The sequence below is a fragment of the Accipiter gentilis genome, chromosome 26 (assembly GCF_929443795.1).
Source record: "Accipiter gentilis chromosome 26, bAccGen1.1, whole genome shotgun sequence".
Classification (NCBI taxonomy): domain Eukaryota; kingdom Metazoa; phylum Chordata; class Aves; order Accipitriformes; family Accipitridae; genus Astur; species Astur gentilis.
The window spans coordinates 1,747,930-1,774,902 of record NC_064905.1 but is presented as its reverse complement, the minus strand read 5'-3'; the positions used below and the strand labels follow the sequence as shown (position 1 = coordinate 1,774,902).

Below are 26,973 nucleotides of genomic sequence, written 5' to 3'. Positions count from 1 at the left end.
CCATATCCCCGTGTCCCCACGTCCCCATATCCCCATGTCCCCGTGGCCCCATATCCCCGTGTCCCCACGTCCCCATATCCCCATGTCCCCGTGGCCCCATATCCCCGTGTCCCCGTGTCCCCACGTCCCCGTCTCCCCGTGGCCCCGTGGCCCCATATCCCCTTGTCCCCTTGTCCCCGTGTCCCCGTGTCCCCACGTCCCCGTCTCCCCGTGGCCCCGTGGCCCCATATCCCCTTGTCCCCTTGTCCCCGTGTCCCCGTGTCCCCACGTCCCCGTCTCCCCGTGGCCCCCTGGCCCAGCGCTCCGGCGGGACGTGCAGCACTGACCACTAGGCGGCGCGCGGGGCAGGGCGGTGGGCGTGGCTTGCCTGGCGCGGTAGGCGGTACTTGCCAGGCGGGTGGCGTCGCTCGCCTGAGGAAAGGGGCGGGCCGAGGGGGGCGGTGCTTGGCGGGGGGCGGGTCACCCGGGAGAGGGAGGGGCGGAGCCGCGCGGAGGGCGGAGCGGGGCCGGTCCCGGCAGTTCCGGGCTCCGCGCACGCGAGGCGGCGGCGGGGAGGGGACCGGGATCGGGACTGGGATCGGGATCGGGATCGAGATCGGGATCGGGACCGGGACCGGGACCTGGACCGGAAGCGCAGTGATGCAGCCGCCGCCGCGCAAGGTGAGCGCGGGGCCTGGGCGGGGCACCGGGGCGGGTCCCGGCACCGGGGACGGGCGATCGGGACCGGGTCCTCCATCGGTGCCGGCGGACCGGGTCCTGCAGCGGGGATCGGGAGTGCCCCCCCGGCGGACCCTCGCCGGGGCTGGGAAAGCGGGGCCGCGGCTGGGCGGTGGCCACCGGCACCTGCAGTGGCCCCCGGGGAGGGGGGCAGCGGGGACGGGGACCGGGACCGGGACCGGCGGGGGCAGGGCACGGCCCCCGCGTCCCAGCCCGGCCGGGGACGCAGCGGTCCCCGGGCGCTGAGCGGTGCCGTCCCGCAGGTGAAGCTCACCCAGGAGGTGCGGGTCCACCTCCTGGAGCAGCTCTCGGGCCTCCAGGGCAAACAGCAGCGGGACGCCGAGCTGCTGGAGGACATCAGGTAGGGTCCCCCACGCGTGTCGTGTGTCCCCGCCCCGAGCTGAGACCAGCCAGCTCATCCCACGTGTGGGCCAGGGGCCAGCCTGCCAGGCACGGCTCACCTTGAGCCTGCCGCATCGAGGTCGTGGGCTCCATCACCCGCCGGGGCAGCCAGGTGGGGACATCCCGGTGCGGGGTGGTGGCAAGGGGGTGATGGCCAGGGTGGCCCATCACTGTCCCCCCTGCGTGGGTGCTCGCCTGCCCCGCGTGCCCTCTCCCCACAGGTCCTACAGCAAGCAGAGGGCTGCCATCGACAGGGAGTACGGGCAGGTAAGGAGGTGTCGCCAGTTCCAGGACCGATGGCCGAGGGAGGCACCAGCACCGAGCCCCCTCCTTCCCATCCGTCCCATGCAGAGTGTTCGGTTCCGGGGCAGGGCACGGCCCCACGCAGGCAATGGGAAATTATCTGAGCAAAGCGGGGCTTGGCTGCTCCGTGCCGGCCATGGAGGGCAGTGGCAGATGGGTTCAGCACGGGGGGGACACCAACTGTGTTAGGGCACCCGCTAGGGTGCTTTGCTGAGCGCAGCGTGGCCCCAGCCTTGGGTGCTTTGGGGGCCTGGAGGGAAAACCTTGTTGGGGGGGGAGGAAACTGCTCGGCTCCGCTGTCTGCTGGGTCATTGCAGGGCTCTGCTCTTAAATGTCAGAGCCTGGGTTTGCTCCATGAGACATCCCCGCAGCATTCCCTGGGGACACCCTGCAGCAGATCTGACCTCCCTGTTTGCCTGTCCCCTGCCCGTGGCCAGGTGCCGTGCTATCCCACTCCCTCCCTTACCCCCCTCCAGGCTGGGGGGGACTGTCCCACCAGGGTTGGGGTCTTGCTGTGCTTGGCTTTGCTGGGGGCTCCTCTGCCTCTCCCTCTGCAGCTGGTGTCCCTCGCTGGTGTACCCTTGCCAGTCCTCCATCCCAAAAGCTGCAGTGGGGGTGCCTCTCATGGTGGTGGCTGCTCCCCAAAAAGGGTTTCCCATGGGCAGCGTGACGGGGTCCCTGCTGACACCAAGCCACTGTGGGGTGGGTGGGTGTGTCCTGCTCTGGGGACACACATGGGGTGGGCAGCTGGTGTGGGGGAGCCCAGTTTTGGCCCTGGAGTGGAATGGCAGGGTGCTCGGGTACCTGGCAGGGTTGGGGAGTGCTGGTGATGAAGGGTCTGTCTGCAGGCGTTGCAGAGGCTGGCGAGCCAGTTTGTGAAGAGAGACTGGCAGCGGGGCCGCAGTGAGGCTGGCGACTCAAGGTGGGCTGGGGACAGGGCTGGGGGTGAGGGGCTGGGGCTGGCTGCATCCATCTGTGGCCCTCCCAGTTGGGAGATGCCTAATGCCAATCAGGATTTGGGTGTCCTGGGGATGCAACCCTGAGTGGGATGTCCCCAAGCATGTGCTACCTGACTTGGAGGGGACTGCAGGGGTTGAGGGTGCTGGCTGTGCTGCTGGGCACCTGTAAAAGCTGGCAGGGAGGCAGGAGAGTACCCTTCCCTGTCTTAACCCTTGTGCCCACAGGAGTGCAGTTGCTGTCTGGAAAGGCATCATTGAGGGGACCGCGCATGCCGGGCAGGTCCGTGTCACCGCTTCGGAGAGCTACCGCTGCCTCGCCACAGAAGCTGCCCGGACTGCCCGCCTCTCCAAGGAGAGGATGCTCAAAAAGGTACTGGGGCAAGGACCTGTCTCCTGTGCGTGGGTGGTGGGGACAGCTATCCCCCCCCAGCTGACGCTCCCTGCAGGGCATCGAGCGGCTGCAGAAGGCGCAGGCGGAGCTGCTGGAGACAGTGAAGGAGCTGGACAAGGCAAAGAAACAGTTCACCCACCTCCAGCGGAGCAGTGAGGTAGCCAAGGACAAGGCAGCCGACGTGGAGGCTCGGTGAGCAGAGGGGACCATGGTGGGGGGCTGCCACAGCCACAGGCATGGTCTCACATCATCTCCAACCTCCCCAGGCTCCGGAAGAGCGACCGGAGGATATTTCACACAAAGGCCAGCCTGCAAAAACTCAGTGCCAAGGTCAGCAATGCAGGGGGGGTGCCGGGATACCCAAGCAGAGGGATGTGGGGGGACATGGGGTGGTGGCCCCCACCCCATCACCAAGCCCTGCTCTCCCCATCCCTGCAGTTCTCAGCACGGCTGGCCGAGCACTCGAAGCAGCTCGTGGGCGTGCAGAACGAGTACGGCTTCGCCCTGGTGTCTGCCACTGCCCACCTGGAGCATTACAGGCGGGTGGAGCTGCCCGCTGCCATGCAGGTAGGAGCTGCCCGGACCCCCCCACCGCTTCCCCTACCTGGGGTCCCGCAAGAAGCATCTCCCCAGTGCCACTGGGAGGGGGTGCAGCAGGGAGGGTCCCGCTGGTGCGGGGACAGGCCTGACTGCCCTGGGGGGGTCAGGGATGCTCCCCAGGGGGATGCAGGCAGTGCTGTGGGAGTTTCCCACTCGTTTTCCCCGCAGGCGCTGGATGGTGACCTCTACGAGCGGCTGCGGGAGCACTTGTCGGCAGCCAGCCGGACGGAGGTGGAGACCTGCCGGGCTACGCGGGACTGGTTCCAGGGCATTGCAGAGGCATCCACACGGGTAATGGCACCCGTCCCGGAAGCTGCGTGGGGCAGGAGGGGGCGGGCAAGCCCCTCGACCCCACGCTGCTCTCCTGCCGCAGGTGTGCCGGGAGCAGGACCTCCTCCTCTTCCTCCAGGACCACCCTGCCTTCACCCTGGCCCTGGAGCAGCGCTTCCAGCTCACCGGGGTGGAGGAGGTAAGGGGGGGTGGGGGGCATGACTATGGCAGGGGCGTCTGCACAGTCAGCCCCTTCTCAGCCACCATGTCCTCGCTCAGGTGTGCCTGCTGCCACCCGAGGACGACAGGGCCAGCCTGGAGAAGGAGGCACGGCGCTGGGCCACACGGGTGGCTCGGGACCACAAAAACAAGGTGCACAGCGAGGAGGTGGGTGCTGTCCTTCCCCACGGAGCATGGTGGGTGGCTCAAGGAGGGGCTTTCCCTGCCCCCTACCAGCTCCCACCACCCTGCTGACCCACCCAGTGCCCACCCAGGTGCTGCAGCAGCTGGAGGCCAGGCGGCAGCAGGTCCCAGAGGTGGAGGCGGCCGCCGTGGAGCGGCAGATGGAAGAAGCAAGGGAAAACATACGGAAGGCAGAGGTGAGTCCCCCAGGCAGGAGGCTCTGGGTGGCTTCAAGGTCTGTCACCCCCAGGGTGGGGGATGCAGGGATGGGGAGGTGTGGAGGCTGGGGATGCAGTGCTGGGGGTGCTTCACCATCGTGGCAACCACACTGGGGACCAGGGGCAATGGAACTTGCTGGGCTGTCCCCCCACCCCATAGGTGTCCCTTTAGACGTTGACAATGTGTGTGTGTCCCCAGGTCAGCCGAGTGAAGGCAGAGGCACGGCTGGCGCTGCTGCGGGCAGCAGGGCTGGACGTGGACACTTGGCTGGCAGGGGCTATGGTGGGGGCGGGCGAGGAGGTGCCCACAGGGCTGGATCTGGCTGAGTTCGATGACTACGAGGACAGTGATGAGCTGGAGGAGGATGATGAGCCCAGCCCTGCTGCCCGCACCTACCCCTACACATGCCGGGTGATTTTTGGGTACCAGGTATGGCCACAGCTGCCTGCCCCTCACCCTGCCTGCCCAGGGCCGGCACCCGCAGCCTCCCTGCCACTTTGTCCGCTGTCCCCTGCAGGGCTCTCAGGCAGACGAGCTGTCCATCACCCAGGGGGAGGAGCTGGAGGTCATCGAGGATGGGGACGCAGAGGAGTGGGTGAAGGTGGGAGCAGGCTCAGCCCCACCCCCGTGCTGGGGGGACACGTTTTGGAGGTCCCCAGGGCTGTCCCCACCCTGGGGCCTGAGATGGTCACACGCTTTCTGCCCCTTCAGGCACAGAACAAGGCAGGTCAGGTCGGCTATGTCCCCGAAAAGTACCTACTGTCCCTGGGCGGTGAGCTGGGGCCTGGGCCTGGCCCCCCAGGACCCTCTGCCCTGCACCGCCAGCTCTCTAACATCATGGCTGCAGAACTGGTCCTGGAGCCCGGAGGTGGGTGCCGGGGTGTCACCTCCCCTGCGGAGGGGACAGATGCACAGGGCTGGTGCCTGGGGGATGCTGAGCCCCTGCAGCAGCAGCACTGGGGGTGCCGAGCCCTCACCTCATCCTCCTCGCAGCCTGGCTGGTGCGAGCCCTGTATGACTACGAGGGACAGAGCCCTGAGGAGCTGAGCTTCCCCGAGGGGGCCATCATCCGGGTGCTGCCCCGTGCCCCCGGCGAGGTGGACGATGGCTTCTGGACAGGCGACTTCGACGGCCGTGTCGGTGTCTTCCCCTCCCTGGTAGTGGAGGAGCTCACTGGGGGCCAGGGAGCAGCTGGGCAGGTCAGTGGCAGGAAGGTCACCACGTCCCCTTGGTGTGGGGCAGCCCCCCCGTCTTGTGCCGTGGCCGCTGGTGGGTGGACGCCCTCCCTGCTTTTCCCATCCTTCTTGGCTCTGTCTTTGCAGGAGCTGCCATCGCCATCCCCGCCGCCCTTCTCCCCGCCTGGCCTTGTGCCCGGGACCAGCCTGGTCCCCAGCTCCTCTCCTGAAACACCACTGGGAAGTGAGTGCCGGTGCGGGGGCTGGGAAAGGGGATGGGGGTTTGTGCAGAGAGCTGGGCTGAGCAGCCGGGCCCTTCCAGGTTGCAGGCAGGATGGCACAGGCAGCGGGCAGAGCTCTCCAGACCTGGCAGCCACCCGCCTCCGGCCGGTAAGCCCCATCACAGCGATGCCGTGCCCCCCAAACCTGCCCCCAGTCCTCCCATAATGGGGAGTAATGCCACCCATGTGCTTTGGGGAGGTCTGAAGGGGGGGCAAGCAGCCTCAGCATGGTGGCACCGCTTCTCCTTTCCTCTCTCCGCAGCTCCGCGCGCCCCCTCCACCGCCCGGCAGAGCCCCCGAGCCTGACCCCGAGCTGCACTTCAGCTGACCCTATGCATTCCCCTGTCCCTCCCAGCTCCTGTCCCGGCGGCAGGGACTGGCACTGCCCCATGCTCCAAGCTGGTCTCTTTGGGGGCCGCATCCTGCCCAGCGCTGCTTGCGGAGTGGTCCTGCATCCCTATACAGCACAGGGCATCCTGGCAGCCCCTTTATCGGGGTGCTTAGTGCCATGGCCGGGCCCCACCTCACCCAGCTCTTGCCTCTGCCCCTTCTGCCTGGCATCGCCTGTGCAACCCCAGTGCAGCCCTGGTTCCCCGGGAGGGGGGCTCAGCCCCTGACTTCCCCCCAGGCACCTCCCTGCAGGCAGGAGTGGGCAAGTGGGGGCTGCACCCCAATAAAGCCAGTTGACTCTGCTGAGGGGTTCAGCAGCTTTAATGGTTTTAGCTTGTCTATGTACAGTGCGGTTACACACCAAAGCTCGCCGCTGGCACCAGGGCTGCCCGCTGACCTGGCTGGGGTGCGATCCAGCCCCCAGGGCCGGGCTGCGGCCCCTCCTGTGCCGGGACAGGGCTGGAAGCTCCTCTCTCCGCCAGCGTCTCCCAGGGACCTGCAGGGTCCCTCGCCGGTGCAGGATTTGTGCCTGAGACCGCTCTGCGTGGCAGGGGTGCCCTGGAGGGCTGAACTCTGCAGTGAACATGCCGGGTGGGTGGGGGGGTGCTGCCCCCTGCCCCAGGGGGGCTTGTGCCGCTGCCTCCATCCCTGCCCCTCGTTGCAGCCCCCTCTGATGCATCTTCCCCCCAGCGCTGGGGGGCTGCAGGGGCCGGGTGGGCAGCGGGGACTGGGTGCTGTCCTGCCCCTGCCAGGCCTGATGATCCCCCGGGGGGGGGGGGGGGGTCTCCAGGGCGGGTGCGGTGGGTGGGAGTTGGGTACCTATTGCCAATGGGATGAGGTCTAGGCGCCGAGTGCGGTCGTCTGTAACGTCGGCGCGTCGCTCTGGCCATGCCAAGCGCGTAGCTGCCCACCCGGGGCCGGGGCCGGCTGCCCTGTGGTCTCCCCATGGCAGAGCCCCCAGCCCAGCATGGGGGCCGGGGGCTGCGCGCCTCCCGTCCATGCTCCAGACGGGAGCGGAGAGGAGCTGTGGGGAGAGGGGCAGGATGGGGCTTGTCCCAGCGGCCATGGCATCCCCCATGCCCAGAGCCAGCACAGCCGGCAGCCAGCGGCACTGCCTGTGGCTGGGCATGCAGTCAAGAGGCCCTGCCCGTGCAGGACCCAGCACATTGGGAACTGACCCTCTCGGAGAAGGGGTTCACCCTCTCTCCACCACCGGGCTGTGACCCACTGGGGCAGGGGCACTGCCAGTGCCTTCCCACCCCACCCTGGACATCGCCCCAGAGTCTGGGGACAAGCACTCACGTCACACAGTTGCTCCTCGGTTGTGCACCGCGGCGCTGGGCTCCTGCAGGAGGGAGGAGGGATGTGTATGTCAGTGCTCTCGCGGGAGCAGGGTGCTGGTCTGAGTTGGGACAGGACGGGGGCTCTGTTGTCCACAGCAGTCATGCACAGGCGGGTGTGCACAACCCCACTGAGGCTCCAGGAGCTGACTACAGACCGAGCCCCATCGCCTGCGGAGCATCTTGAGCAGCAGCTAACAACCCTTGTGGTGGCCCTGGCTGGGACCTAAGGGACAAGGGATTGTCCAAGCAGCACCAGGGCTCAGTGGCAAACATCCCGCTGAGGTCCCATCACCGTTCTCCTGGGACCCTGTGTCCTGGAGCATGCTGAAGCAACACCCCAAAGCCTGGCACAGGGTCTAAGGCAAGGGCCTGGCACTGCAGATGGGACAGACGGAAAGGAGAAAATCACAGTGTTCCTGGACTTGTCTTCCATGCACATCTTTCCCTGGAGACCAGAGGGGCCATGGCCATCTCCCAAGGCATCGTGAGCCATGGGAGAAAGGAGGACCTGTCACCACCTCTCCAGATCTCTGGAGAAGAGCTACAGCCCATTGGCTCTGTCTGGCATGGCTGCCTTAGGCTGCCCTTCTCCATAAAGCAGCTCAAAGCTCCAGCCTGGAGGAGCCCAGATACTTCCAGCCCAGCCACCAGAAAGCAGAGGGACACAATAAACTCAGTGTGTTCCTGCTTTTTCCTTAGCCTACATTTAACTAGGCACCTTTCCACACACTCATCTTGGTAGGGTGACACTACACCACGTAACTTCCCCCAGTCCCCTTCCATGAAAATTGTCTTTCTCCAATTGCAGAACCACAGGCAAGCGCATGAGCAAATGTGTTGGGAGTCTGCTACCACCACTGACAGCATCATTTGCTCAGTGGTAACAGCCCAGAGGCAGTGGCAGGGAGCAAATCCACCAAACTGGGCCATCGACAGCCAAGGAGATGGTGTCCTTGCAAGTGCTGCCCTAGGGCTCTCTAGCACATCCAGCAAGGTGGTTGGGTAGGAAGGTTGGGAGATACTGGGGTGCTGGGAGCCCCCCAGTTCTGGCCAGGGTGGGCTGTTCTCCCCTCTGAGCACAGCCAGCACCAGCCACTCCAGGGCAGGGAAGAACAACCAAGAAAGGACTGGTTGGCTTCACCATTTCCTAGACTTGAAGGCAAGAAAGGCTCCTGGAGACATCTGTCCCTGCCTGTATATTGCTGGCTGTGTTGAGCCCTAATACTGCAGCAAAGCTACAATTCTGGGGAAACCAAGCTGTGTGCAGCAGCAGGCTTCCCTCAGGTCAAGAAAAAATTATCCCAATGTATGACCTCAAAGAGCCCAACCGTAAAGGAAAATGCATCCCTTGCTTGAGGGGCAGCTGGCTGCAAGTCAACCAGTGACCTGACTTTCCCCTGTGGTGCGGATACCAGCAGGGTGGGAACCGTCACGGTGATTCTGCATGCTCCAGACAATAGAAAGCAGATGGGAAAATGCAATCAAAAAAGGTAAGCAGAAACAGGGTGGGCAGGACAGGGCAGGTTCCATGCCACAGTGAGCCCAGCACAAGCCTCAGCTTGCCTGTCCGCACTGCACAGCTCATGCCACCACACTTCTGCTGGTTGATCGTGTTGGCAGCAGGACTTGGGGTGCTGTGCCACAACCCTTCAAAACCTCCAGCCCAGGGGACCACACAGGGACAAGGAAGAGGAGGAACCTACCTGCTGCCCCATGTCTTCCACTCCGGGCTGTTTTCTGCTGCTGTCGTCTCTTCCCAACTCATCAGCCTGTTCGTGCAGACTCAGGCTCCCGTGAATATCCGACACTTCATCTGCCGACCCCAGTCCGGTCTCCTCCAGGCAGATGCTGGCTCCTTCCTGCACCAGCTCTCCTGGAATGCTGGGACTCGACCCTCCCAGCACCCGATGGCTCAGGAGCTTCCGCTGGCGGCTCGCGCTCCCAGGAGCAGTGCCAGCATCCTGCAGTGAGCCTGCCACGCCAGACCCCTTGCCCGCCCGTCTGCTGTCACGAGTGCTGGAGCTGGCTGGTGTGTTCGGGGCTGGAGTGGTGGAGCGGCTCTGCTCCCCACCCTTGCTGCTCTGGGTACCCTTCTGGACGGCTCCGTTCTGCAGGCCACCCATGGGGACAGTCCCATTGCGAGCCCGCTCGCGCTGGAGCCGGTCGCTGCTGTGCTCCAGCTCCTCCGTGCTCGGCTCCCGGCTGCCATCTGGCAGGGGACCGTCCTGCTGCTCGTGGAAAGTGGGTTTCTTCCCGATGTGTGTGACACGAAACCTGGAATGGGGGCAGGACGGATCAAAATCCTTTCCCTCCTCTCCCCCAGCTGTATTTCCAGCTTGCCTGCACCTCCAACCTTGGATGTTCTCTTTTAGTCATTGACTTGTGCTGATCTCCAACCTTTCAGAACCATTCAACACCACCGACACCCACTCTAGCCATGCCCCCACTTGACTTAGCCCCATTTTCCCCTTCATTTTTGGCAAAACAAATATAAAGAGAAGGATGAAAAGGTCAATCCAGATGTTGGCTGGTGCAGACCCTGCCAGCCTGTCCTCCCTGCAACAAGATGGGTCACAGCTCTTGGAAATGCTCCAAGATGAAACCTGGGTGAACAGGAGCTTGTACAGAAACTCAGGTGTTGATTCAGAAGGTGAAATGCAAACCGGCTAAGCCTGGTGAGGTGGGGGTGGCCATGCAGATCTGCATGGATGTGGCACCTAGTGACTGGCTGCCATCAGGGGAACAAGAGCCAGAGTTTTTGGCAGACAGTACTCCATAAGTGAGGGCAGGGACAGGGTTTCAGCAGACCGAGCTATATTTGGGTATGGGGATCAAAGGCAGAAGTTGCTGTTTGGCAAAAATCTGCCAAAGCACATTTTGCACCATCCCCTGGAGTGATGGATGGTACCTAGGTGGTTCACCAAGATTCCACCATGTACCAGGTAATGGCTCAGAGCTCCAGGATAAGCAGGAGAACAGCTGCAGAAGTTGGTCTGACACCCTCAAAGGGTGCATTTATAATCAGAGGTGATGTAATATTGCATGTGGGGAGAAGAGAGAAGTTAGAGACCTACCGTAACTTTCAGATTTGTGAGGGCTAACGTATAGGCAAAGCCTAAAAGTCTGAATTGTACGCGAGCTGGTTGTGACTAACGCTGTGACTCCTCTTCTTAAGTAATGCAAGCCACTGCTGGACCAGCAGATGGGAAATCCCTTCCACAGTGAGCTCGTGTCCACCAGCCAAAGAGCACTGATCCCACCACAGAGATCTCATGCAGCCCATGGAAACTCACCCAGCAACTGCTCTCCCTGCACTTCAGTCACACCCAGAGAAGCTGCAGATGGCCCTGACTCTGCTGAGGTTCAGATGTGAGCCAGCATCAGGGCAAAATACAATTTCAGCAGTGAAGTTCAAGCACTGCTGGGGTTGAAAGAAGAACAGGACCCAAAGGTCAAGCACATGGCAGTACAGCCATTCTGAAGGAAGAAGCTGAGAAGAAAGGTCTGAGAGATAAGGACTGATGCCAGATGAGATGCCAGAGATGAAGGAGACCACAGCCAGACTGAAGACCAGATGATAGTCTGCAGACAGTACAGACCCCTCAGGATTGGAGTCAGAAATGCTGCTCATGATTGGAAGGGTCAAGAAGATAAATGCTCCAGCTCTGGACAAAGTACCCACAGGACTGCTTGGGTCAGGCTGAGAAGCAGCAATGTAACCTTTCAGGTCTATCCAGACATTTGAAGACAAGGCACCAGTGTTGCGATTTGGGAAGACCAAACAATGTCCCAGTCCCAAAGACGGATGAGGAGGAGGCATGAGTGGCAGGATCATTTCTTGGCAATGCCATTGAGCAATGTCAGCCTGGAAGAGCCAGGAACAGATTCAAAAAGCAGGCAGGATTCAGACTGGAGGGGCCACAAGAAGTAACATAACCAACCTCTGGATGGTGAGGGGAAAGGCAGGACAGCACTGGCTGTCTACCTAGTCAGCATTGCTAAGGCGTTTGATTCAGTGGGACATGAAATGTGGTGGCTAATTGGGCTAAGGACAGAGGTTAAGACGCAGGTGCTTTGGTTGATGAGTTCTGCCACTGACAACAACTGGTTTAGGGAAAGTCCTAAAATAAATAGTAAATCATTCAATAATATAAGAGTACAGGTCATATAACCCTGATTACCTCTGAAGTATAGAATAATTTAGGTGTGGAAAGCCCTCGGGAAGTTTCCAGTCCAACCCACTGCTTGAATCTGGGCCACCTCCCACCCTCAATCAGGTTGCCCAGGGCTCTGTCAAGTCAGGTTTTGGAAATCACCAAGGATGGAGATCCCTCCACTCCTCTGGGCCCTGTTCCAGGGCTGCACCATTCGCAGGATGAAATAGTTTTTCCTTACGTCTTTTCTGGATTTCTCTTGTTGCAAATTGTGACCATTGCCTCTTGCTGTTCCCTGTGCATCTCTTGAGAATAGTCTAGCTCCATCTTCATTTAAACTCCCCTCACCCCTTTGAACAGTTTTATAGAGCAATTAGATCCTCCCCTTATATGTCTCCAGGCTAAACAAACCCCATTCCCTCAGCAGCTCCTCACATGCCACATGCTCCAGCCCCTGATGATCTTGGTGCACCTTCAGTAATGTCACTGCTTTCCACTCCTTTAGCAATGAGCCTGTGCCTGGGGACCAGGCTCAGTCAATGAGCTTTAGGTAATTGGGAAAGGGGATGGACTCTCAACCACTGTGTCCAAGACAAAAGCAATAGCAAAAAAATAGAGAGAACAAGTCCTGAGAATTGCAACAGAAGAGGTGGTTTAAAGGAGCTTTTGTATGTAGGGTCAGTCATGAGTCAAAGTACTTAATGTAATCAAGATATACGTAGTAAACATGACACAGCAAGGGCAGTCCCAGAAAAGTCATCCAGGATCTGAAAGAGCAAAGGGGCCAGCTTGGAAATGAGAACCAGAATTTGGAGGTAGTATTGTACCTCATGGGCACATAGGCCCCTTAGCAGTTGGACCTCATACCAAGGAGATTCAGGAAGTGGAAACTTTTAAAGTACAACCTTGGAGAAATGTAATTACTGTCCTGTTGAGAAGGTTGATGTGATGCAGGATATTACAAAGATAAAGACAGAAAACCAAGATTTGAGGGAAGGTGCCTTTAGGAAAGGAGACTGTCTTCTTCAGCACTCAGAGGTGAGTGAGAGGAGACTGAGAAGAGCATGGACAAAGGACACAGAGGAGTGGATGGAGCTGGGCACCACTCAGGGAATGAGATTAGCCATGAATAGGCAACTGTGCAGAGATCTGGCTTACCAAATGCCACCACCAAGGACAGCTGGCAGCAACAGGCAAAGAGGAAGCCAGAAGCTGTCAGTCTCCAGAAGGTGTGATCTTAGCTGGAGTTCAACATGGGGAGGTCCAGCATGTCTCTCCCCTTCACCAGCTCTCCATCAAGCCCCCAATTCACCTCCCTACTGAGAACTTCTAGCTGTGATGGTGGAAAAAACCACACCTCCCGATGCTCACTTAGGCTCAACATCACCATGAAAAGACTGTCTTTCTGGGCCACAACATGCAGCTTCATCAAGGCTTAGGCCCTGAATGAAGACCTGCTGCAGGATCTGAGCAGAGCTTTGTGTCTCAAGAGGGTGGCCATCCAGGGACTGCAGTTGTTTGTCACCCTGCACTGGTCACCACTGCAGTAGGGAGCTGAGCCCTGGAAGACTTTGCTAAAGGTCTTGTGCATGCTAAATCTTTCTACTGGGGAATGGGGCAACCTGTGCAAGACTGCAGATTGTACTGAAGGTTACTGACTACACAGACACCACAGGAAGCTGAGGAAGTCCCTTGAGGTGAGACCAGGTGGCGACTGGAAAAGTATTTGTGGGAAGTATGAGGTACACTCTCCTATTCTTGTATTCCTGCCATGTCATCTAATTACAGTCATCATTGGAGGCAGTGACCTGGAGGAGCACATCCACTCTTTCATTCTGATGCTGGTGGCTGGTAACTTGCACCTGGGACCTGCTGTCACCTCCTTCCTCTCCTAATGAGAACCATAAAACCTCGGGTCACTGCCCCTGTTGGGCAGCAAGACCCCTGCTTGCATGAGCTGGGACAGCAGGCTTTAAAAGGACCTGGATTTGGGGCTCTGCCCAGCACTGAGTCAGCAGGACAAGCCAGGCTTGAGTCACCTTCTCGGAGAAGGTGGGAAACCACCAGCGTGTCATGGCCTGCCACACACCACAGGCATTTCTACGTGCAAGAGGCACCTGGGTCCTTGGAACTCCCAGCTGCAGAACTACTGCTGGAGTGTCTAAACAGGGAAGAGCAAGAGGGTGCCTGACATGGGGCAAGTGGGGAAGGGGAAAGGAATAGGGGAACTGAGAACACTCTCCACGATGCTTGCTCCATCAGAGCAGATGGGCCTTGTCTGGCAAGGCTCATTTAAGTACCTGCCCACTGAGAAGACAGTAGTCTCTCCAGGATGCATCCTGCCCTTGCCATCCTTGGACCGTCCTTGTCGATGCAGTGGGTGCCTCTTCCTCTTGCTGCAGTGGATGCAGGGGGCCTGCGTGGAGCCCAGATGCACTGTGTGGTGATGTGGTGGGCCCCCATCCTGGCTGTTACGGTGGGGACAAAGGCTGCAATAGGAGAAGGACATGACAGGTTGTGTTACCTGGAAAAGACTTCCAGTCCTGGTGCAGCCTCACTGCAACAAGCCCTGAGAAGCAGCAGCTCTGGAGGGGACCTCCTCTGAGAACAGAAATGAGGAAGAGCTATTCCCCTTGACACTGGGGTGAAGCACTCATTGCAACCCTCAGGGGAGCAGGACTTCTTGTTGGGAAGATGCTTTATAACAATCTGGAAAGGGGCTGGCTGCAAAGTCACCAGAGCAAGTTGATACCCAAAGGCTGCTTCTCCCTTATTCTGCAGGATCCACAAGCTGGTATAGGCTTCCCTCACCTGGGCACTGGCACTGGGATGTCCCCTTCATTGTCCCCCAGCATCTCCTTGAGGGCCTCTGCATTTGCTGACGAGAGAGGAAAAAAGGGATGTGTCAGCCAAAGTGGACAGCATGTCTCCAGGCCAGCTCTAGGAAATGCTCACCTTCATTTTGTATGATGCATCTCACGATCTTCTCCACGGTGTCCTCGTTCAGCTCCTCCTCTTCATCTGAAAAGAGAAAACATGGCACTGAGGGCTGGGATTCAGAGACTTAGCTTGCCAGTCCCTCCCCAGGAGCAGCCACATCAACAGAGAGGTTGGAGAAGCCTCGTGTCTCCCACCACACTGGGAAGCCCCTGAGAACACCAGATCCCTCACCCTGGAAAAGAAATGGCTAAAATGGCAGCCATGTGTACAGTGAGACAGGGGTTGTGTTTCTCCTTCAGAACTGGGGAGCATCATGAGAAATGAGTGGGAAGCAGGTTTGAAACAAGCCAAAAGAGGAGGCTCCTTGTGGAGCCTCTGGTGGGGACAGTCCAGCCATGGAGCCCCTGGCTGCAGGATGCTGTAGGTGCTAAAAGTCTCCAAGGGTAAATAGGACAAGTTCACAGAAAAGAAACCCACTGGGGCCTGTTAAATATGGGGAAACCATGTCTGATGGAGAAAGCCCCAGAGCTGCACAGCTGCTGGAAGCTTAAAAGAATATGCTCGGGAAACTTAGCTCGGTGTCTGCTCTATAGTGGTATTCATCCCAGCATTCATTGCAACCTGCTTCTGGCCACTGTTGGAGGCAGGAGGCTTGGCTGGCTGCACCTTCAGCCCAGTCTGCAGTGTTACATGTTCCTATGAGCAGGTCAGAGCTGTGGTCTGGCAGGCAACTGCCTCAAAGGGCATGGTCAAGGGCTGCCACTATGATCCTGGAAGCCCATGGAGATGCTGTGGCATCTCCAACAGGCAAAGCCAATCCTGGAAAGTTCAAACACTATCTCCATGTCATGTGCAGCCAAGTCATTAAAGTGAGAGGAGGATATCCAAGGACACCTGGAAGCTCCTGCTGTGTCTGTGGGTGAGCTGGAGGAGCCCTGTTTCCCTCCCATGCACAAGAAGTGACAGCAGGAGATGCTGATCCTCCCAAGCACTGCCAATGCACAGGGAAGCTGGGGGAGTTATGTAGCACCATTTGGCCACTTTCAGTTAAGGAAGCAGCCGGAGGAATGTGTAATGTGTCTTCTTCATTTCAGCAGGGACTCATGAAACCACAAACAACAGAGCTTGCTTGGACCAGGCTCTAGTTTGCACACATGCTTGTTGCTGCAGTGACTTCCCAATGCAACTACCCAAGAGCGACTTACGGTGGCCTGAAGCGATGGAGAAAAACCCTGAAGGTCCCCTTCTACATGGGGCATAAATCCCAAGGAAACACCCCTATTCCTCTGGCCTGCGTGAACACAACAGAGACTAGAAGAAGGCATGACCAAGAGCAAACACCATGCTGGCTCCGTGCTGGTCCTCCTAATGCTAAAAGGGCAGAGGGAGAGCTTGTGCCCTGTCTGGGGGATGCTTTCCTTGTAAGGGACATGGGTTATAATTCACGTGCTGGGCATTCGGCAGGTCCTGGCTGTTCATCAGAACTACATTCTGCTGATAACGCTGCTTTGGGAAGAGCCAGATGCTGGTTCCCAACTCGCTGGCACCACCAGCGTTCACCAGCCTGTGGAGCCAGCAGATCAGAGGGCTCTCTGGGCTGCACACTGCCAATCTCTGGGGAGCACCACGCTGCTCTCGCCACACCATCCCTTTTTTCCAACCCAGCAGCATGTGACAGGTAACCCTCCCAGCCCCGGGCCGCATCCCAGAAGCATGTTTAAGGAGCATCAGTCCACACGGGGCGAAAGGCATCACCCGAGCCCCCACCGAGCCCCCGTTGCCCCAGCACTCACTGGCCTGGAGCTCCGCCAGCACGTCTTTGTTATCTGGGTCGAGCTCGTCCCGGAAAGTCCGGCACCGGTAACCCTTCTTCTTCAGGACATGGCAGATCAGGAAACCCACCAGCCCCATGATGAAGAAGACGAGGACGAGGAGGAAGACCATAGACAGACTGTGCTGGGGGTCTGACTCCCCATCGTCAGTGCTGTTCTGGTCTGACATGCGGATCTAGGAGAAGGGGGAAGGCAGCTCAGAGACCACAGCGCTCGCCCCCCGCCAGGCTCCTCGTGCCCATCCTCCTCTTCCTCCCGTCCACCTCGGGCAAGAGCCAGCTCCCAGCTTGGGGTGGGCTGCCAAGGGCTCGTCTCTTGCCCTGCAAGGTCCGGCGTGGCGGAGGACCCCACGGAGGAGAGGCCAGGCTGGAGGAGGCTCGCCGCGCTCTCCCAAGGACACCGCTGCCCCACGCGCACCCAGCAAGAGGCATCCCAAGGGCAGCGGTGGCGGCAGCACCGTCCCCGCAGGCCTGCCTGGCTCCGGGCTGCGGCGCTCCCCCGGCCCTTGCGGGCGGCTTCCCAAGGGCACCGGTCCCCCGGCCTCCCACGGCGTCTGCGGCGGGCGGCATCACCCCGCTCGCCCTTGCGGGAGAACGAGCATCCTCACCGCGCCGCGCAGCCCCGCTCCCCACCCCGCATCCCTCGCTACTCACGGCCGAGGGCCTCCGCCGGCAAAGGCGACGGCAAAGGCAGGGCGGGCAGGGAGCCGCGGCGGCCGGGCCGGCGGAGGGCTGAGCCGGCCGGCAGCCCCTGCATCGCCCGGCCGCAGAACCGAGCCCGCTCCCTCCGCCCCGGTCCCCCCGGGCTTTCCCCGTCTCCCTCCCCGGGGAGCTCGGCGCTCCGCCGCCCGCTCGCCGGCTCGGCTTCCCGGCGCCGGCAGGGGCTCCTCTGGCCGTCCCCCATCGCCGCTGCTGCGGCGGTACCTGGGCCTGCGGTCCTCCGCAGCGCGCTCCTCTTCACCTTCACCTGCCTCCTAGCAACCCTGCATCCCCGTGGCTGGGGACCGTGGCAAACATCCTCTGGCCCCCCGGCTCCCGGCTGCCCGCCTGCCTTCCCCGGGAAGGCTCCAAGCCGCTTCTGGCTCCCGCGGCAGCCTCTACCGCTGTCTGCCGGCGAGAACACCCGCCTGTCCCAACCCCGGAAAAAATCTCTCCGAAGCGGTTTCGGCGGATGAAGGTGCAGCGAGAAGCCGAGGGCAATGCCGGCAGCTGCAGTGGGGAGCAAACAGGAGTGCCGCTCGGGGAAGCCGGCGCTGGAAAGCTGCTGCCCGCCCCGGGGCGAATAACCTCACCCACATGCAAGCCAGCCCCGACTTCCCCTGGCACCCTCCTTTCGGAAGCTCTCGGCAATTTTTAGAGCGCTAGGTTGTGGTGATGGGAGGGCAGAGGGGTGGAAGTGGGTCTCAGCGAGACCAGGACCGGTCCCACACTAGTGTGTGCAGGGGGACAGGGGTGCAAACACCCTCGGCATGATCACAGCACCGAGGAGGTGGGGGAAAAGGAGCCCCAGGAGACCCCGCAGCCCAAGAGACTGACCCAGCCCAACTGTCTCTCCCTTCTTCCTAAAAAAGGGATGGCTAAGCCATTCGAAATCTCCAGCCGTGGTGGTCCCATGACCCTCTTCTTCATCTCCACCACGTTATCCTTACTCTGGGAGGCTTCACCCAAATCTCCTTTGCTACTGCAAATTGGGCTTGCTCCTTTCTGTCCTTCGCCCACCTGCCAGTTCTCCACCCAGACCTTGAGAAGCACAGGCAACCCTTGAAATCCCTCCCACCCCATCTCTACTGAAGCAAGTGTCTATCTACATAAATATTCGTTTGTAGGAGTTATCCCACCACACTCTGTGTTGCCGTGAGGCAACCTGCAACTCCTCCAGGCTTTCAACTATGCAATGATGAGAGCTCCTGTCCTTCTCTGCAAGTGACCAAAAGTCGATTCTCAGGAGCCCAGGAGCCTCCTCCATCACCACGACTTCAGGAGGTCACCGCATCGTAGATGCCACCCATCTGTCTGCTGTTCTGGCAGGGAGCCAGGCCCTAAAATAGACATACTATGGCAAGGAAAGACCACAGGCAGCACGGCTTACTGATCCCGCCGTGCATTGCTAGGGCTGCAGGAGAGGAGAGGTCTCCTGATGCTGGACCAACAAGCTGCAACATCATGCGAGTCTCTGCTGATCAAGAAAGACCTTAAAGGCAGTTTATAGCTTGCCCTTGTTTCTTCAAAGCAGGGGACCTTGCGGGTCTGGGTTTCTGTGGAGCCCTGAGGGGATGTAGTCATGGTGAGCTTATTCCCATTTTCCTCATGCCCACGCACACTGTCCTGCACAATAAATCGCTCTTTCTCCTCCCGGCCATTCCCGCCCACCCGACGCATTGCTGCACCCTACCCCCCTTCCAGCCTCCAGCCACGCCAGGCAAAATGAGCCCAGGTTTCCCAGCCCTCCCCGCTTCGAGGGAAGATTCCCACTTTCCCACAGCCTCTGGTGCCAAAGCATTTCCACAACCTGGGGGGCACAGGATGGCACAGCAGCCCATCTGGGGACAAATCCTGGCCTCCGTGGGGTGAACTAGGATGAGGAGGGGGCTCCACTACTGTCAAGCTGCTTCCTGCCCAGCTCTGCAGTTGGCTTATCCCAGCCAATAGTGTTTCTCTTCCTGATGCTCCCTGCTTGGTATCATGTGCCCCCGGACTCCATCCTGCTTCCACCACCCCAGCCTGAGCATCCCTCCAGGCTGCTCAGTCCTTGTCCCACTGTGGGACCTCATTAGCACTTTAGTGGCCAGACCACAAGCCTTGTCCCATGCAGTGCCTTGCCAGTGACCCAGAAAAGACACCACGGCTCCTCTCTACCCCAAGACCAGCCAGCATGACAGGCATGAATCCACACAGCTGAGCTCTCCCTCCCAAACAGGCTGGCTACCTCAATCCCACCCAGTGGGGACAGTCCCTGCATAGACCTAAGCCCCACACCATGGCGGGGAGGTGCGAACACAGCTGTGGGCTGGATGCTTGTGGTATGTCCGGAGGCTGGGCTCTGCATCCTCTGCCTCCTCCTGCCCCCATCCCAGCTCCTGTCCCCATCCCGTGCAACCCCACCAGCCAAGGCAGTGCAAGATGAGACACAACAGCAATCTGGCCAGAGCTCTGGGGCAGGCAGCTGCCTGCTTGCTGCCTGCCTGCTGCACTCAACACCACCAGCCCCCTGCCCTTCCTTCCCAGGTCACCCAGTCAGAGGTCCCCAGTGGGTGCAGGCGTGAATCCTGGGGGTCCTTGGAGGCTTTGGTCCCTCTCGTGACCAGACATTGCCTGGAAACCCTTAAATTTTAAGCCACTGGGTCAAGAGGTGGCTGGGGAGGGAGGGGACAGAGCAACTGAGGAGAGTGTGGAGGGACAGCAATGTCCCCCATCACCCTGTCCCACAGCCAGCTCCAGTCCCAGTGTATTGCCACGTTACCTCTCGTCCACTCTCTTCCCGTGCCTCCTCCGTAGTCATTACGACAGATGTCACCCCACGAACAATGTGAATGCGCCCGCTCGGGGATCGTCCGCCACGGCCCCACTGGTTGTCCACGTGGCAGCTAAACAGGCCAGATCGCCCAGCTCCAGCAACCCTGCGGGCAGGCTCCTCCTGGGGTCTTTGCTACGATGCTCAGCCCAGAAATTGCCATCATCTTTCCAAAAATGCTACATCCCATCATGTCAAACATGTCTCTGAAACTTAAGCCCTTATTTAACTTTTCAAACATCCCCAGCAAGCTAATGGCCTTTAAACCACAGCCTGGTTTTGTTCTCTGAGCACAAAGAGCATCTAAAAATATCCCTCTCCGATGCTTTCTTTGCACTGCTCCAAGACCCGTGAAGATCCTGGAGCAGCAACCAGCTTCCAGAGTGAGCTCTGCCAGCAAAGCAATCCCCACTGGAGGCAAGGACGTGTTTCTCCCCTCTTTGCCCCTTTCCCCCAGCCCGGCAGCTTGGCCGTGCCACTCAGGCGGCTCGGTGGCCCCAGCCAGACGATATCTGGTGGCAGCACCTTGCGGAGCAGCGACCGGGCTATCGTCATGCTGAGCGAGCAGCCCCCACCGAGACGTCAGTGCACTCCACGCATTTGCTGCTACGCCCTTGTTGTTCAGCATGTTTAAAGCCTATTTATTTAAGATGGTGGATGCTGGGCTCAGTGGTCACTGTGCCAGGGATCGCAGCTTTGAGCGTCCCTGATCACAGCTGTGCCCTGTGGGGACACAGCCAGAGGGTCCCAGAATCCCCCAGACCATCCTTGCTCCATGCTCGGGAGCCAGCATCCTAAAGGGAAACAGGCATGAGGAGTGCTGTGGCAGGAGCAGCGTCCCAGCAGTAAGTGGCAGAGCCAGCAAGAAGCATGATTTAATCCCACAATTTAATTGCACCTTGACACTAGTTTTCGCACCTGCTTGCAGCCAGCGTAGCAACCAAAATCCCATGCCGTCCCACCATCGCCTTGCTGCCCTGCCAGCCCCATCCTGCACACCCTGGGCCATGCACACGTGAACCTCCCCTTGCTGCACACCGAGGGGTTTCCCTCCCACACATTTATTACCCAGCATCAAAATCCCGTCGCTGAGAAGCCAGGAAACATCCCGGTGGCGATCTGCCGTAGTCTCCATCCTTAGCCAGATCGTGGTGTGCCCCCTGGGGGTCCTTGCCCTTTGCCTGCTCCTCTCTGAGACCCCCTTTTATTGCAGGTTGTTTAGGCAGCCTGCCTCAAGTGCAGCATCCTTTGCCCCCAACATCCGTCCCGTGGGAAGCAATCGGGCAGGAGACTGGCAGAACCAAGTCCTTGCCAAGCACCAATTTCAGCTAATTTATTTTCTGAGCCTTTGGGCAAGACTACCTGCTCCTTTCATCTTTTCTTCTTTCCAGCCCACAGGAAACAGATTTTTGCCACCAGCGTCACTCGCGGCATGGCCCCATCTCCATCCCTCGCTGGCTCTGGGTGAGGTTCAGGGTTTTTCCCCTGTTCCATGTGGCTGCTTTCTTGTACACAGCAATTTTTTCTGCCCAGCTTTTGTCCTCTGCCGGCCTCGTGGTGCCTCCCTGTCCCCCGCTCCCTGCCAATACCGGCAGGTTATTTTCAAAGGCTGCCAGCAGTCAGGAGGACCTGTGTGCTGGCGGGGCCCGATCTGGGAGGGCTGCTTGGCCGGGTGACAGCCGGCAATGGGTCCCTGTCCCTCACAGCTCAGGGGGGATGCTCCCCAGAAGGGGATGAGTCCCCCCAGGGCGTGGGTACCCCATGGGAACCCCGCTGCCCCGTCTCCTGTGCCCTCAGTGGGCGGGCTGCGGCGGCTGGGGGGTGACTGGTGGAGGCTGGGGGTGATTAGGGGGCAAGTGGGGGTAACTGATGAGCAGCTGGGGGGTGACTGGGGAGCAGCTGTAAAGTTACAGGAGAGAATCCAGTGGGCAACTGGGAGTAACTGGTCAGCAGCTGGGAGTAACTGAGGGCAGCTGCGGGTGACTGGGGAGCAGCTGTAGGGCTACAGATAGAATCCAGTGGGCAACTGGGAGCAGCTGGGAGCAGCTGGGGGCAGCTGAGGAGGGGGTGGAGACGGGGGTAGGCGCTGGGACCGCGGGGACGCCGCAGCGATGATCGCCCCGCCCCTCGCTCCCAGCCCCGCCCCCGGGCTCCGCCCCCGACACCGCCTGTCGCCCGCTCTCCGCGCTGTCGCGGCGTGATGACGTGAGCGGGAGCGCGCGGCGGCGGGTCCCGGCCTCTCCGCCATGGCGAAGACTGTGGCCTATTTCTACGACCCGGACGTGGGCAACTTCCACTACGGTGCGGGCCGGGGCTGGGCGGCGGGGCCGCAGGAGAACGGGAGAGGCGGCGGAGGGGCCGGTCGCGGACTCGGGGCGGGGGTACGGTGCAACCCGGCCCTGGCTCGCCGGGGCGGCCTGGGGACGGTCCCCTCGCCCCGTCCCGGGGCCGAGCGGGCCCGGTGAGAGGTGGCTCGGCGGGTCCCGTCACGGTCCAGCGCTGGGCCCGGCCCTGGGGCTGGCGGGCGGCTGGTGTTTCCCCCCGTACCCGCCCCCCCGGTGACTCCCCGTGTCGTTTCCCTTCCAGGAGCGGGGCACCCCATGAAGCCGCATCGCCTGGCGCTGACCCACAGCCTGGTCCTGCACTACGGGCTCTACAAGAAGATGATCGTAAGCGGTGCCCCTCCTGGGGCTCAACAGGAGCCCCCCAACCCAGGCAGCGGGGCAAGAGGGGGCTGCGGTGGGTGGCTTCGGGCAGGCAGCCGCCAGAGCGGGCGTTTCAGGCTTCGGCATATGTGAAAGGTGCCGGAGACCCATGTGCCGTCCTGCTGACTTCAGTCGTGGCCTCCATGTTAAGGCTTGGCCTGTGTTAGTAGGTTCTTGGCAGCTTTCTTGTGTCGCTGCCTCTCCTTCAGTTCCACTCTTGGCACAGCAGGTAACAGAATTGTTGCAGACAAGGTTTTAAGCAGTCTCCGGCATTCTCATCGGCCTGAGCCCCCGCCATACCACTCGGAGCTGCTTTGAAAGCCACCGCTGTTGGCTGTTAATGTCTTGTTCAAATGTGTGCATATAGTGTTGTGCCTGGAGCTGCAGCAGTGCCCCTGGAGACCATGCACAGTATTCTGGTGTCTGTAGTCCCTTCTAGAAAGGACCCAGCGACCACTGTGGACCGTGTGACTGTAGAATAGTAAAGCTCAAAAAAAAAACCCTCGAGAGGCATGCTGATTCACCTTGATGCCTTAATGGGGCTCACTAATCCCATCTCATACCTGATTGGTGATTGTACAACCTGTTCTTCAAAGCCTTTGTTGCCCAGCCAGTTCAAACAACTTAGCCGGGAGCTCTCCAGTTCTTACTGTTAGAAAGACTTTCTCTTCCTAAAATCTAGCCTGTGTAAACCCAATAAAACATGATCAGCCTGTAGCGATAATCAAAAAGAAAACTTAAATCTCCATCTTTCAAGAAATGAACTAGTTTGGGGATAGTGGAATATCACTATGAATGTGTGGTATCCCTCTTTTGGATTATTTTATTTCGCTTGGTGCAAGTGGGATTGAACCATGCTCCTTTCCCTACAATCCTTGTTCACTTTTTTTGCCTGTTCTTGCAGCATAGAACAAATGAAAAGCTCTCAGGAGTACAGGGCATGTAACTTAATGCCTCATGATATAAGATCAAGGCAGGAATAGTAAAGTCCTCTACCATTCTGCCCATTTTGATGTGCAAAACATGCCACATGCAGCTGCTGATTGTTCTGGGGCATCTCATTTTGTTTCCTGTTGGCTTATGCTCGCTTTCGGTGCAGTGAGATAGCTTCTGAGCTGTTTCAGACCGTTGAACAATTTAATTCCTGGGCTGACTGGCATGGTTCCAGGTCATGCTATCTGATCCAGAGGCTGGGTTTAGCTGCTGCCTATTGTCTCCACAGCCTGTGACCTGTTTGATGTGCCCTGGGAAAGGGCCCGTACCCAGAATGTTATTCTAAATGTTGTAGGCTACAGCTTCTCGCACTTCTGGTTTTATGTACATATATGGGCATACACACATTCCATTACAGTGTCTTTTCATGGGAATTACCTCATTAAGAGGTGAAGAGCACTTCTGTCACAGTCATCATCATACATAGCTAGCAAACAAGGAGGGGAGGTGAAAGGAGGGCACAAAACCATCATTGCTCTGATCTGCAAGGGATGTTAGGACTTTCCCCTGTCCTTTTCTTTGTGCTTGTGCACCTCACCCTTCTGCAGTGGGGCTCTGCTCCTTGTGATGCTTTGCAAACCAGCCACTTCCCCTGTTACTCATGAGCCTGAACTGGGTGACCCTGGAGCTTACTCTGAGGTGTGTGCTCTCAGAATGATTGTAGAACTCAGTAGTGGGTTGTTGCGTGTAGTTGTAGATGATTGCAAGGAACTGGTAATAGTTGGGCTTGTTTTGAGGCGCTTGTTTTGAGGCTGTAGAGAAGAAAGCGTGATCAACTTGTTTCAGTGATGTGTTTTCACAACTGTGGCATGCTTTAGGGATAAATCATGAGCTGCTGTGGGTGATTGTGCAGAGCTGTCAGACAGAAATGTGCTAATTCCAGACCTGACTAAATATTTAGCTGTTGTGGTACCAAAAGAAAGCCTGTCCTTAAAAGTCACTTCTCAATCACTTGAGAATCAGGCGATGTTAAAATCAAAGTTGTATCACTGTGAGCACAAGAGAGCGGGGTTAGACCAGTGGTTTCAATTCTGGCATGTTTACAGTGTCTTTTCCACTATATAGGCAGGACAAGGTGCAAAATTCTTGCAAGCGTGATGGCAATACGGTTTTCCTGCTTTTTATTTTTTAGGGTAAGGTCTGAACAGCCAAACCACTACAAGTGGGGCAGAGTGAAAAGCTACATCTCGGCTGCTTTGTACCTGCCTGTCCGTGCTGCACAACTTTGTCATTATCTCTAGCACTGTACAAGTGCCTGGTGTTTGGCATGGGCTCAAGTTTAAGCTCTTCCACTGCCAGCATATCTGCTTCTGTGGTGAGAGGCTTGCAGATTGAACAAGAGCAAATAGAAAATAAGCTGTCCCAAAACTAAAGCACAATAACAATTTTTAAAGGAAGGTGCTAAAATGGACCAGTGGAATAGTTCCTTGATGCAATATATAAGTTTAATTTGGTGTGTTTAAACATCTGAAAAGCTTTCCTGTGTAATTAATACAATTCCCTAGTAAAATTGCATCCAGCCAGTGACTTGCTCTTGTGCTTGCAGATGAATGCAGCTGGAGTACACTCAGGTTACGTGGAATCCTTGCAGAATTTATCTTTCAGATTTTTACTGTGGATGTAGGAACTCCAATGAATAACTTCCCTAGAGTTGGGATTTTTCTTGCGGAAAAAGCAAAAAGCATATTCTGACATAACGCTTCTAAATGTCAGATCCATGTCTGAATGAGGCAGTAGGCAGAGCTGTATGCTTCACCATGTTTTTAGTCCTGAAACCCTTTTCTGGGGGTTATATTTTCCACAAGATGCCATCATAAAGCTGAAAACTGCAGAGGAAACTTCATCCTGAACAGTCAGTGACTGGCAAAGTTACAAGCAAATAAAAGTGGGGATTATGGTCAGTTGTGACTATAAAAAGTCCTGTTAACTTTGTGTTGTGGTTACATCACTATCTGCCCTCTCTGCCTCCTCCAAATAAAAGGCCGCTGTCCTGTCAAGCTGGGTTTGCTTCTGCACCTTTCCCAGCTTCCCTGTGGCTGCAGCGCACAAGAATGTGGTGAATCAAGGCTCAGCGTTGCTGAAAGAGGGGGGTGTTGTCCTGCTGCTCACCTTCCCTGCTTCTCTTCTGTGTCTTCTCCCTGCCTTTCTTGTGCTGCATTTGGAAGCTATTGGATCCCTCTGTGAACTGATGCAATTCAGTAACTCAGCAAAGCCAGGAGAGTTTTCTATGGAGTTAGGAAAACAAGGCGGCAGACAGGGGACTGAGTGCCAGAGCTTGCTTAGGAAGGTGGGTGGGATTGCTGGGAGCAGGGTGAAGGGTAGAAGGAGGCAGGTTTCTTCTGCCAGCAGCTGAGTCTGTCTTGAAGCTTCTGGTCTTTTTTTCTTCTCCCCCCCCCCCCCCCCCCCCCGCCCCCTTTCCTGATTTGAGTCACACATCCCTACTTTTTATTGTCGAAGAGAGCCTCTGGATATCTGGTGAGAGCTATTTCTTCTCCGTGATGACTCCTCAGCATTGGTTTTGGTCTTGTTTGATTTAATCAGCTGTCTAGATTCCTGGGAGGTACCTGTGCAGAGCCCTCATGGGGAATAGGTTTTGCCCTCACCCTTAGCAGCTGTACTAATGGCTTGTGCTTGTGAGTTGCCTCATCCTTCTTGTTTGTCAGAGCCAGCAGCCTCTGAGAAACACTGCACCCCATGCATCCATGTGGAAAACACCATACCACATGCAGATCAATTCAGGAAAGAGGATGATGGGTTTGTTAGGGTATATTATGTCTCTGAAAATTAAAGTGTTTCCCGCTTAGCCCAGGAAACAGGCACGTTAGTGCAGTTGCCCTGATAATCTTCTCTTCGGAGACAAGCTCATGCATCTTACTATTTTGCTCATGTTCCACTTTTTCTATAAAGTGCATGCTTTAATTAAGAGAAATTGGGAAACACAAAAAAGATCTCTTACTGATTTCAGTTTAACTTTAATTTCCTCTCGCCAGGTATGTGGTGTTAATTTTTAACTTCCTGTACATTGAGGTATGTGTGTTTACTGCCAAAATGGCAAGCCTGTATTGTCACAAGATCTTTAATTTTAATCCATCCAGTTCCCTGATGGTTTTTCGCCAGCTTTCCAAAGGAAACAAAGCTTATGCAACTCTTCTGTCTGTGAGCTTTCTCCAAATAACTTTTGAACTTATCAGCCCATTACAGGCAAATTGGACAGAGGGACCAAAACCACCCCTATATCAAGGTCTTAAAAATTGTGTGAAATCTGGTGAGTGATTAGGGAATAGTGCCCCACAGTGAAGAAAGGGCTGTAGTTTGAACTCAGCTGTTTTATTCTGCTGGCTTGCCCAAAGAGGGATGTGTGCACAGTGGGGGAAGGAAGGCATCAGA

At 58.1% G+C, this 26,973-nt stretch overlaps 3 protein-coding genes across 11 annotated transcripts in view; 2 read left to right on the top strand and 1 right to left on the bottom strand.

Annotated features, from left to right (window-relative positions):
* The first annotated feature begins 509 nt into the window (after positions 1-509).
* FCHSD1 (FCH and double SH3 domains 1) lies at positions 510-6,367 on the top strand. Of its 3 annotated transcripts, XM_049830056.1 has the most exons (19): positions 510-660; positions 981-1,078; positions 1,341-1,386; positions 2,271-2,344; positions 2,607-2,751; positions 2,828-2,964; positions 3,039-3,102; positions 3,211-3,339; positions 3,541-3,663; positions 3,746-3,841; positions 3,922-4,029; positions 4,137-4,241; positions 4,462-4,692; positions 4,781-4,864; positions 4,975-5,131; positions 5,257-5,462; positions 5,586-5,682; positions 5,761-5,828; positions 5,982-6,364. In XM_049830056.1, exons 1-19 carry the CDS (start codon positions 640-642, stop codon positions 6,045-6,047), a joined length of 2,055 nt encoding a protein of 684 aa, XP_049686013.1. In that variant the 5' UTR covers positions 510-639; the 3' UTR covers positions 6,048-6,364. The 3 variants fall into 3 exon arrangements, with proteins under 3 accessions (XP_049686013.1, XP_049686012.1, XP_049686014.1); XM_049830055.1 differs by having other exon boundaries at positions 5,586-5,828; positions 5,982-6,367; XM_049830057.1 differs by lacking the exon at positions 5,761-5,828.
* A 664-nt stretch (positions 6,368-7,031) lies between these two features.
* Positions 7,032-21,325, bottom strand: RELL2 (RELT like 2). 5 transcript variants are annotated; one of them, XM_049830064.1, is made up of 9 exons: positions 19,838-20,380; positions 17,302-18,416; positions 16,340-16,553; positions 14,562-14,627; positions 14,418-14,484; positions 13,907-14,095; positions 9,156-9,726; positions 7,412-7,454; positions 7,032-7,133 (listed from the first exon to the last, which is right to left on the bottom strand). In XM_049830064.1, the coding sequence occupies exons 3-8, from the start codon at positions 16,545-16,547 to the stop codon at positions 7,413-7,415; spliced, it is 1,143 nt and encodes a 380-aa protein (XP_049686021.1). In that variant the 5' UTR covers positions 16,548-16,553; positions 17,302-18,416; positions 19,838-20,380; the 3' UTR covers positions 7,032-7,133; position 7,412. The 5 variants fall into 5 exon arrangements, with proteins under 5 accessions (XP_049686021.1, XP_049686019.1, XP_049686022.1 ...); XM_049830062.1 differs by having other exon boundaries at positions 17,302-19,698; positions 19,838-19,854; XM_049830065.1 differs by lacking the exons at positions 17,302-18,416; positions 19,838-20,380 and adding an exon at positions 21,251-21,325.
* Positions 21,326-22,094: 769 nt separating this feature from the next.
* HDAC3 (histone deacetylase 3) overlaps positions 22,095-26,973 on the top strand; it is a 61,652-nt gene continuing 56,773 nt past the window's right edge. For all 3 annotated transcript variants that reach the window (XR_007509736.1, XR_007509735.1, XM_049830059.1), the window contains exons 1-2: positions 22,095-22,189; positions 22,475-22,557. Coding sequence is in view for 1 of the 3 variants with exons in the window: in XM_049830059.1 (XP_049686016.1) it covers positions 22,135-22,189; positions 22,475-22,557 (138 nt within the window). In the remaining 2 variants the exon portion in view is untranslated. The remainder of the gene's footprint in view (positions 22,190-22,474; positions 22,558-26,973) is intronic.

Excerpts from the sequence above, each read along its gene's own strand:
- FCHSD1 (XM_049830055.1), top strand. The coding sequence starts at position 640 with ATGCAGCCGCCGCCGCGCAAG. Across the intron at positions 3,103-3,210 it reads TGCAAAAACTCAGTGCCAAG|TTCTCAGCACGGCTGGCCGA; the intron begins GTCAGCAATGCA and ends CCATCCCTGCAG. Across the intron at positions 3,842-3,921 it reads AGCTCACCGGGGTGGAGGAG|GTGTGCCTGCTGCCACCCGA; the intron begins GTAAGGGGGGGT and ends GTCCTCGCTCAG.
- RELL2 (XM_049830060.1), bottom strand. The coding sequence starts at position 19,876 with ATGACTACGGAGGAGGCACGGGAAGAGAGTGGACGAGAG. Across the intron at positions 9,727-13,906 it reads ACTGTCTTCTCAGTGGGCAG|GTTTCGTGTCACACACATCG; the intron begins GTACTTAAATGA and ends CCCCCATTCCAG. Across the intron at positions 7,455-9,155 it reads TGGAAGACATGGGGCAGCAG|GAGCCCAGCGCCGCGGTGCA; the intron begins GTAGGTTCCTCC and ends TCCCTCCTGCAG.